The sequence below is a fragment of the Alligator sinensis genome, unplaced genomic scaffold, assembly GCF_000455745.1.
Source record: "Alligator sinensis unplaced genomic scaffold, ASM45574v1 scaffold265_1, whole genome shotgun sequence".
NCBI lineage: Eukaryota > Metazoa > Chordata > Crocodylia > Alligatoridae > Alligator > Alligator sinensis.
This window is the reverse complement of record NW_005842961.1, coordinates 273,105-283,786: the sequence shown is the minus strand read 5'-3', so window position 1 is coordinate 283,786 and position 10,682 is coordinate 273,105. Positions and strand designations below refer to the sequence as shown.

Genomic DNA, 10,682 nt, shown 5'->3' with positions numbered 1-10,682 from the left:
GGGCTGGCTGGCTGCCAGCCAGGGGCGGCTCCGGTGTGTCCACATGGGTGCTGAGAACCAAGCTGACCCCCAACTTATCTCATGTGGGGAGAGAACAGGAACAGCTGTCAGTCAGCCCAGCTCTGAGCCGGGAGGTGAAGGACACTCCCAGCTGCACCCTCCACCCCAGGCATAGAGGCTGCACTGCGTGCCAGATGGGGGCTCGGGAGGTGTGGGTTAGAGTCCCCTTGCTGTAGGACCCCTCTGTGGGGCTTGGCCACTAAGGGAGGGGGCCGGAGGCAGAGCCCCATGGCCCCCAGACATGGACACCCCCCAGTCCGCCTTCCCAAGTACAAACTCTGCAGCCACTTACTTGTTATCGCTAATGAACTCCAGGATTTCCTGTTCTAACTTTAGCAGCATCATTCGATCCCTGCCCAGAGGTGGGGGGGTTGGCAATCACACTCAAGAACAAGGAAATGCAGCTGCCACCAGCCCCACCCCAGCCCCCAGCTCCTGTCCCCAGCCCCAGAAAGCAGCAGCTCCCTCTGCTCCAGGCACAGAAGCTGGGACAGGAGCGCGTCCATCTTCCTGCTGGTGACTCCCGGCTTGCCAGCCCAGCTGCCTGGGTTCTGGGAGCGGGGCGGGAGGCCAGTTCTACCCCGAGCATAGGGGATAACCCCCCACCCCTGCAGGGGCTAGATCTCATGCCAACCCAAGCCAGGTGCCTGCTCCCAGCCTCCCCCTGACATCCATGCTCACCCCCAAGTTCTGTCCCCCCACCCGGTACCAACCTTGGGTTTTTTTTCAGTGTATTTACTAGGAATTCGTGCAGGTCGATGCCGGTGGAGTCCGTGTACTCTTGGCTGGAGTCTGAAGGAACGAGAGCGGATGGGGTGAGGGCAAGGAGAAGAGCATGAAGTACAGGTGAGCCCTGGATGCAGGGGTGGTGGCCATGTCCCATGAACGGCTGGGTACCGCCTGTGATCCTGGAGGCCTGGGTCCAGTACCCAGCTCTGCCCTGGTGAAATCTCAGCCAGCTGCTTGTTGGCTCTGTACCTCAGTTTCTCTGCCTGTGAACTGGGGGAAGAGACCCTGCCCAACCCGGGCCCTGGGGGTGGGTGCTGGGCCCCGTGGGAGCTTAGCAGAGCCAGGAGAGGGAGGGGACTCCCATTCAATGAGCCACTCAAACACACCAAGCCTTTGCACACCCCCCCAGCCCCTGGAGCCTCACTGACCTCGTGAGAGCATCTTGCGTGGCGCCTTCTCCTTGCCCTTTTCCTCCTTCTCGGCTCCGTCCTTTGCCGATTTCTCCTCCTCCTTGTCCGAGGGGCAACTGACATGGAGCTGGATGATGTCCTGCGGGAGGGCGGGGGGCACAGGTGCTGGGCTGAGCCCTGGGCTCCACGCACAGCCTGGGGTTTGTTGGGGTGGGGGTAATGACCTGGCTTCCACTGACGTGGGGCTTGCTGAGGCTGGAGCAGGATGTGAAGGGAGGAGGGGACATCTGTACTCAGGGAACAGAGTGAGCTACCCGCTTCAACCCTGCAGGAGGCCAGGAGCCAGGGCCTATGCCACCAAGGCCCCACACAGCCAAGGACCCCTGCTTCTGGGCCACAGGGCAGGTGATGTCGGGCAGTGCGAGAGGGCCTATAATGTCCCCCATGGCCGAGGCCAGAAGTCTCCTCTGCGCCTCTGCCATGGCCATGGCTCCCTGGTACATTGTGGATGAACATGGATGCCGACAGCCATTGGCTATGGCTGGGGGGGCCCTGCCGGGAGCTGCCACATCTCTGCCCCCAACCCTGGTGCTCACACTTACCTGGGGCTCCAGCAGCCCATCCACGAAGGGGCTGGTGGACTCCTCACACACGGCCAGGCTCCGCACCAGCTTCAGCTTCGAGTTGGACTGGAAGAGACCAGGAGAATGGTCGGCGCTGGGGGGTGCACAGGGGACACCTCCAACCTACTGAACCACGGCCCCTCATAGGCTTGTCTGCAGCCCCCCAATCACCTCCTCACCACACGGAGCCTGCAGGGCCCAGCTAGCAGGCCTCTAGCCTGGCCCTATCCTCGGGCCAGCTGGGCCATGCCAGGATGGAGCAGGCCTCCAAAAGGAGAGGGGGGAAAGGGGCATAAAAAACCCCCAGTGCCTCTGGACTGGGTTGGAGCCACGTCATGGGTAGCAGCAGAGGTGAAGTGTCACCGAGTCATGCAAAAACCCGGGGAGGGTGGGGGGCGAGCTGTGAGATTGCCCCCTTGCCCCCTACGCCCCATAGCTGGATGCCAGATGTCTCAGGCACTTAGCACCAGGGACCTCGTACCTTGGCTCGTTTCCTGTTGTGCCCGTGGTTTGACGGTCGCCTCTGTGGAGACAATAGGGGAAGGGGGCTGAGTGGGTGGGTAGCAGAATGCCCGGAGCTGCCCAGGCAGCAGCAAAACGAGTAGGTCTGGAACAGCCTGGCCCCACTGGCCTGGCTTTCCACCCCGCCAGGCCCTGGTGCTCAGAGGAGCAGACACACACAAGCTCTGCCTCCCCACAGGGCTCCTTCTCCAGCCACAAGTGACCAGCCCAGCGCGGACCCCGCCGTCGGGGTCTTGAGACCCCTTCCCGAACCTGCCCTCAACCCGCAAAGCCAGTCACAGCCTCCTCAGCGTGACCGGGGCTAGGCTCAGCCCCAGACATGAGGCTCAAGTAGGGGATGCTGCACTGCCCCTGCCCCACCAGGCCCACCTGAGCTTCCTGCCGCACACCGGGCTCCTCCCCGTCCTTGTCTGCCTCCTCCTTGCTCGGCGACCGCATCGCGAACTTGGCCTTGTGTGTTGGCTCGTCCCCCAGCCGCTTCTCCGCCTCCTTCATGATCTCCAGGTTTTCTGGTGTTGCGGGGCTGCTCGACATGGCGGGCACAGCGCGGCGCGGTGATGGGCGCCTGCAGGGATGGGGCATGGGGTGTCAGGGGCATCACGCAGCAGTGCCCCTGGTCCTCAATGCCTCGAAGCAGCTGGCTCCTGGTACGAGGCTGGGGCCCCTCCAAGACCAAAGAGCTGGTGGCAGGGCTGAAACAGGACAACCCAGGGACCTCTGAGTGCCCTGGCCACCCCTGCCCTCACCATGGGGGGGGAAAAGCAGTGATTGAGACCACGTACGCACACATACGCAACCCCCGCCTCCGTATTCCTGGCTAGGCAGGGGCTCCATCATCCTGCTCTGGGCAAACCTGGGGTCCCTCACCCCCAGCCGGCTACCCCCTGCCTCAAGGCTGCAGGTATCAGGGCCTGGAGGCTCAATGCCCAGTTCTGCCCCTGGCTGCGGAAGACAGTCATGTCCTCCTGACTCCCCCATCACCCGAACTGCGAGCAGAGGAACCGCTGGTGTCAGGAGCTAGCTCTAGATTCACGTCTCCTGCTCAAGGACATCCCGACAACCAGCTCCAGGCGAGGGGGGCTCAGCATGGCATGAGGCTGTATCCTCCTTCCCATCCCAATGCAGACCCCTTGGCCACCGCACACAATCTGACAAAATGCCCCCAGCCCTGAGGCCAAGCCTAGCATAGGCCACGCTGCAGCCACGTGGATCTGGAGCTGCAGGAAGGGAGGGTGGAATCAGACTGTCCCAGTCACCCAAATTGAGAGGGATCCCTTGCCTGGTTTGCCCGTCTCTGCTGGATGTTACCAGTCTAGTGAGGAAACTTTAGTGCCAGTCCTGTGCTTGGGGAAGGGATGGGCAGCCTGGAGAGGGCAGTAGTGGCTCCGGGATGGAGGATGGTGCTGGGGCAATGTCTGTGCCCTGCTGAAGCCAGAGGCTGTGATAGAGCCACATGGGAGGAAAGAGAGGGGGGGAAACCCGAGTTTACTTTTATTGTGGCTACCGGCCTGGTGAGAAGGACTGGCCAGCGCCACCACTCCGTGGCCAGTGGCAGAGATGGGGCTGCGGAAAGCTGAGCATGCTCTGAGGCAGACCCCAGAGCTGCTGGGTGAGGCCAGGCATGAACAACTGGGAAATGCTGGGAGAGCCCCCGCTGGGCATGTGCCAAGGTGGGTGCTGGCTATGGTTGGTGCCCTGCAAAGGCCTGGCTAGCCCACACAGGCCATGCCAGGCTCGAGGGACATGGGACCCTCCGACTTTGAGCTTCAGGAGGTGACCGAGGGCCAGGAGCCTGAGGGGGAGGAGGGCTCCAGGTGGCCAGGCTGGTTCATCTGAGCCCTTGGTGGCATTCCAGGCACGGAGCCAGCGAGGGGCCAGTCTGGGCCGCGGGGGTCACCCAAGGTCCTTGCTTCACCCGGAGGCAGTGGCTTGCAGGGATCGAGCTAGCTCCATGCCAGGGCCAACTTGGTGCAAGCCAGTGGCTGCCACCCAAAATGCCAGCCCATCCCCTGCTCAGCCTTGACTGGGGGCCCCCCGCTGGTAAATAAACCTGTGCAATTGGTGCATCTGTGCTGAAACCAGGGGCTGCGCAGCCCAGCTCCCACCCCCCAGCCCCTTGCTCCACCCGGGCACAGAGGGTCCTGGCAGCCTCCACCTCATTCACAAAAGCCCTGGCCCCACGCGGGGCAGAGCCGAGACACTGTGTTCCGGCTTGGGGTGGGGGAGACGCGGGATGACGTAGATGGAGCATGAGGGAAGCCGCCAAATCTGGGTCAGGAGCGGAAGTGATGGGGGGCGGAAGAGCCGGGACTGCAAGGTGCCCCCCCCATTTGGTGCAGGGGTAATAGGCTGGGATGAGTGGAGCCCCCTGCTCAGCCCCACTGAGACATGCCAGGAGGGTCCTGAGGGGCAGGAGCTTGCACCCCCCCCCCCACATGCCCCAGGCAATTAACAGCTCCCTAACGAGGGGGGGGCAAAGACGACCTCCCCCCGCCTCTCCCCTCCCTCCCAGGCGCATCCTGCAAGGTTGAATGACGCCTCCACTCATTCTCGGTGCTCATTGGCCTCCGGCAGGCCAATCTACAGCCTGGTGCCATGGCAACGGGCGCAGTTACTATGAGCAACCAGGCAAGGCCGAGGATTTTTTTTATGATGATGATGATGATGATTTCACTTTTCTTTAAAAAAAAAGAAAGGAAAAAAAGAAAAAAAAAAAGAGGTGGGGGGAGGGGGAAGGCTGCTGGTGCTGCCGGCACCAGGGCTGGGCTGGACCAAGAGCCGGGGCAACAGGACCAGGGCGAGGGAGTTTCCCACAATGCACTGGGGCAGGACCGACTCTGCGGCACATCAGGGCCGGGCAGGCACTAATGGGCTGGGAGAGGCCACAGCCCCACCCATGAATGGCCGGATGGGGGTGCAGTAGGGATGCGGGTGGGTGCCGAGAGGCAGCGAGTGAGCGGGCTGACGAGGCCCGAGGTGCGGCAGAGGGTCGTGACACGGGGCCAGATGTCTTGTGGAGCCCCCCCAGGCCTGCGCCCCGTGCTAGATCGGTCCCCCCAGCTTCTTCTGCCAGCTGCTGCTTGGGGGCTCCAACAGCAGGTTCAAACCGGGCTCAGCCCCGGCTGCCAGCTGCAATGCCCACCCCGGGGGCAGGGCCAGGTCAGCTCTGAGGCTGCGGGATGGGCGGGAGGGGGTCCTTGCCAGACCCTACCCTGAGTCTCAGGCCTGCGAGCCTCAGCTCTGCTGCCTGAGCCAGCTCAAAGATGCCAGTCAGGCCATCTTTTTTTTGGGGGGGTGGGGTGTACCAGCCAGCAATTTAACCCTTCTGTCCCCATGGGGACCCATAATTCTGCCTCCCAGGAATCCTTCCCTCCCCTCAATCTACGAGCCGGGACCCGCAACTCCGATGGAAGTGCCAGAGCTGCAGAGGAAGAGAGGAGCTCTTATCTCTCCTGGACACAAGTCATTCGAACACCAACAGCCCGGCCCTGCCCAAGTCCTGACTGGGTGCCCCCCGTCATGCACGCTGGCGTGACAGCGACGCCGGGCATGCGAGTGGGCAGCCGTTGCATGCTGCCTGCGCAGGTGCGCTCGGTTAGGCTGAAACTCGTGGGTTTGTATTGGGAGAAACTCAGTGCTGTTGCCTGGAGGGCAGGGCAAGGCCTGGTACCCAGCACCCCCGCCTGCCCTCTTGCCCCTGCACCAGAACGTAGTAACCGAATGTGCTGGGGCAGCCACATGCCTAGGGGCCTGTGCGGTGGCCAGCACCAGCTTTCGAGGCAGAGCTGCCTGGGGGTCCCGGCACTGAGGGCACCTGGCGAGTGATGCTGGGGGGAGTTGGCGTGGGGCCAAGGGAGCGCTGAGGGCGAATGGGAACCGGGTGGTTTCTCCCTGAGCAGACGGTGCAGCGTCTCCCACCTGCTCCATCAGGCCCTCCAAAAGGTGCTTGGCTCTGGGCTGGATTCAGGCCAACCGGCCCCTACACCCCCCCCCAAAACTCTGGGAGGTGAGAAGGGGTCCTGGCTTGGGGGGGGGAGGGGGCAAGGGGCACAGGGGTGCCAGGGCAGGCACCTTGAAACCCACAGGAAGAGGCCTGGTGGCAGCTGCATCCCACGGCACCCAGGGTCCTGCTGCGCCAGGTGCTGTATGACCCACTGGAGCAGCCACCAGTCCCTGCCCCAAAGACCTCACCCCTCCGCCGGGATTCGCCTGCAGGCCGGGAATGCTCCCCTGACGTCAGAGCAGTCTCCTGGCAACAACCATGTGCAATGCAGAAGGGGGGGGCAGCCACCACGGGGTTTCCTGAAAAGCCGCTCACGTCATGGCTCTGGGATGCCCTTTAACCCTTCAGGGGCTGGGACCGGGGCAAGGTCCCCATTCCTGCTGGGAAGAGCCAGGCAGGAGCAGAGCCAGGCTGTGCCAGGCAGGACGGGCTGGTGGACGCTGCCAGCTCCTCTCAGGAGAGCTGCCCGCAGCGGGTAAAAATAGCTCCAAACCCCTCTGCGGCCAGAGGGAGCTGCTGCCACAGGCGCAGAGCAGCCCTGGGCTGGGTCCCTGCTATGGCCCGGGCATTTGCACAGTCCCACAGAAACTCCCCTGCTGCTGATGGAGAAGCTGCCCCCGCCAGCCGCCCCCACTCCTCCGCCACCTCGGTAGCAGCTTGCTCATGGCCACTTGACATTTTAAAGAGTCCCCCAGGTCTTGGCTGCTTCCCATGGGAGACGCGGGGGGCGGGGAGGGGGGTGTCCAATGAATAAACCCAGGGCTGGATGGACAGGGTGGAAATCAGATCACCTGTGAGTCTGGGATGCTCCAGAAACAAGGCAAGGGGCTGGGAGCCAGGGGGAGGGCAGGGGGAATGGCACTGGTACAGACAAGTTCGGGGTTTGCCCATCTCTGTTGCCTTCCAGCCCCCCACCAAGCCCCAGAGATGCTCCCCCATAATTTGCTTGCCTTATTTTGGAGAAGGCGGAGAGGGGGGTGCCATGACAGGTGCCCTCCTTGCCCCCTGCCCAAGCAGCGAGGCCCAGGCAGCCCCAGCCCAGACTCTCCAGCACCCTCCAGGTGAGATGAGGACAGAGGCTGGAGTGCGTGGGATGGCGCCCTGAGCTTCGGGGCCGTGCTAGAGAAAGCCGGGGGCCCTGCAGTGAGGTGGGTTGCAGTGCGGCTGCCCCTGGGCGCCGCGGCTGGGTGGCTTCCCCGGCTCAGCCCGAGCGAGCGGCGCCTGCCAGGAGGAGTGACGTGAGCACCGAGACGCAGCCGGGCACCCGTCACGGGGAATCCCAATGACACTGAGAGCTGGCGGGGGATTCCCTCCATCCCCCCTCACCCAGCACAGCCCCAGCTCCGGCTCCAGCACCCCCAATGTAATGTGACCATTAGGGATATGGGGGGAGACCCCAGTGCCAGCCTGAGGATAGGATGGGGGGGAATTAACCCCATTAAAGCCAGAGCTGCCCATTCCCAGGGGTCAAACGCCTTTGCCCCTGCCCCCATGCCCTGGAATCCCAGCTCCAGAAGCAGAGATTCCCCATCTCCAGGCAAGCGCCGCAGCCCCGAATCACCAGAGACACCACTCCTGACACCCACTCACTCACCGGCGCTCTGGGCTCGGGCACGTCAGCTCTTCCCCCAGCTCAACGGTGACTCCATGGCTGGCCCTGCCGCGAGAGGGATCTTGCTGGGGAATGGTCAGCTGGGTGGAAGTTGACCCCCTCCTTCCCTCCGGCCCTGGATCCGCGGCCACTTCGGAGCCGACGGCTGTGCCGGGCGCAGGGAAGCGCAGCTCAGCCGGGCTGTCGGGAGGGATGTCACGGGGAGCTCTGCCAATAGCCGGGCGCCCCCCCCTCGCGCTCATTCAAACGGGGCTGGGGAAAGCTTTAAAGACGTAGGCGCCGCGTTGCTGCCGGGGGCTCCGGCCGCTCCGACACCGCAAAGCAGGGGGAGAAGCCAGCCTGGGACCCAGAGAGGCAGCTCTGCATGCTAGCCCGCAGGGAGGGCTGATGTCACCAGACCCTGGAGGAGCCCCCTCAAAGCGGAGGCTGCAGGTCACTGCGAGGCTGATGGGACCTGAGATTTCATGCGGGGCCGGGGCACAGACCCCACCCCCCGCCACACACGCACAGGCCTAAGTGCTTCTCAGATCCACTCGCAACCCACGGGAGCAGGCGGGTCCTTCTGATAGCAGCCGGGTGTCCCACCCCCTTGTGCTCCCAGCCCAGGGCAGCAGTGGTAGAAGAGACCAGTCCGGAAAGTCTCTGCCGGGGTCCTGTTCTGGACTGACCATGGCTGCACGAGGCAGAGGGGAGCTGAGCCCGGGCTCCATGAGCCTCCCTGGGAGCTGGGCCCCTTCCCGAGGCCCCAGCACGTCCCTGAGTGATGTAGGGATGCTTCAAGGGCTGGAGCTCCCCACACTTGCAGGATTGGGCCCAGGGGACCAGCCAGATGGCGGCTGGGGGACCCCACATCTGACCAGCGAGAGCCACCGAGCGCAGGCGACGGAGCCAGGGTAGAGGGCAGGGAAGCAGGAGAGGCCGAACCGAGGGCTCAGGCAGGGAAGGGGCCTGGCAGCAGCTCACCCATGGAGCCTGGTTTTGGGGCCTTGAGACAGCTCCCCCGCAGGCTCCAGGCTTCTTGGAAGATACAGGGAAGTCCCAGCCTGCCCTCCAACCTGCCGGGGCATCAGGACAGGCGGGGGGGGAGCTCCAGGCCCCTTCCTGGCCTGGCAGGACATGACCCAGACCCCTCAGCATGCTGCTCCCTCATAAATGCAGGGCGAGCCCTGCTGCAGTCCAGGGTAGGAAGCCTGAGAGAGCTTGCTGAGGGTGGTCAACAAACCTCACCAGCCCCTGCACCTGCACAGAGGGGGGTCATTAGGACCCCGGCCACGTGACAGACGACGGCTGCAGTAGGGCCGGCCGCGCTCGGTGCTGTACACAAGGACGGCAGGGCAGTGGCCAAGTGGCACAGCAGTCCCCGGATGCTGGACTCACCGGCCGCTTCCCAGCTGGCTCAGGGTGCGCTCAGCCCAGAGGGGCATCGAGCAATGCCAGGAGGGGTCTCCTCACCGCAGCGCCTGAGGGCCAGGAGCTCGGGAGAGAGGAGGCTGAACTGGGGTGCCTGGCAGAGGAAAGCTCTGCGGGGGTATCTGCCTGCCCACCCCGAGGCCGAAGCTACGACAGGGGTCTCCCTGCCGCTACATGTGGGTGCTCGAACCCAGTGTCACTGCAGCAATCGGGATGGGAGATGCCAGAGAGACTTGGGGTGGGGGGAGGCTGAAGCCCTGCTCCCCAGCGCCCGCCCTGCGCCGGGAATGGCAGGCGCAGCCCTGGAATATCTGCACTCGCGTGTTGCCAGGCAGCTAATTTCCGAGCGAGCTTCAAACACTCGCCCAGCAATAGAGGGAGGAGGGGAGGGGTTGATTACTTATTGATGGAGGCATTGGCCCCACACCCCACCGGACTCTGGAAGGGCCAAACATACACCTGGGCCCAAGAGAAAGCAGCGTCTTGGGGGTATTTTGCTACCCAGGATGGGACAGAGTTGGGAGGCTGCTGTCAGGCCATGGCCCTCCCCGCCTTCTGCATCCTCATGGGCACTTTTGGGGGGGGGGGGGGGGGGGGCGGGGGGGCAGATGGATACCACCAGTTTCCCCTGGACAGAGTCACGGGGTCTGGGGGCTGCAGCTGGTGCTGAGGTGGATCTGGGCAGGGGGGAGGCTCAGTGCTGCCACTGCCCAAAGTGCCCCCCCTCCCTGCATCCACCCTGCCTGGACCAGGGCAGGGCAGGGGCGCTGGGCTCTTCCCAGGCCTGGAGGCTGCTGCTCATTAAGCTCCGGCTTTTAAAGGGGCAGCTGCCAGGAAGAGCAAGGTTCATTCACAAAAGCGAGGGAGGAGGCAAAGGAGTCTCTCCAGCGCCGCAATGAATGGGCGCCCGGTGATGCGGGGATGCTGCGCTTGCCGGGAAGGGCTGCACCCCATGGACATGCCACGGCTCTCACGGGCTAACATGGAGGTGCCCCAAAGCCACCCCCCCAACCTCTGCCAGGAGCAAGACAAGGGAGATCTTGGTTTCAGACACCCTGGGGCTCTGCTCCTGCCTGGCTCTGGGCTGCATCTCCAGCAAACCTGCTGGTTCCCACAAGCCCCCATCCTCCCCACATGCTTGGGCTGAGACCTCCCAGGCAGAGGGCAGGAAGAGTGGATTCAGGGCCACTGTTACTCCCGCCCCCCCTCCACGGCTCCAACGCACCAGGCCAGGAACCGGGAGGCCAGTATTTGAACCCAAACCCCACAGCCTACCCGCATAGGCCGGAGGGTCCCCAGTTCAGCGGGGCCCC

The 10,682-nt window shown here is 64.1% G+C and overlaps 1 protein-coding gene across 1 annotated transcript in view; it reads right to left on the bottom strand.

The window, feature by feature from the left end:
* Positions 1-9,625, bottom strand: part of R3HDM2 (R3H domain containing 2) — a 20,949-nt gene extending 11,324 nt beyond the window's left edge. The window contains 7 exon segments of the mRNA XM_025192702.1: positions 353-412; positions 774-852; positions 1,218-1,338; positions 1,802-1,888; positions 2,304-2,345; positions 2,714-2,909; positions 7,942-9,625. Of these exon segments, the coding sequence (XP_025048487.1) occupies positions 353-412; positions 774-852; positions 1,218-1,338; positions 1,802-1,888; positions 2,304-2,345; positions 2,714-2,909; positions 7,942-8,201 (845 nt within the window). The 5' untranslated portion in view covers positions 8,202-9,625.
* Between the last annotated feature and the right edge of the window lie 1,057 nt (positions 9,626-10,682).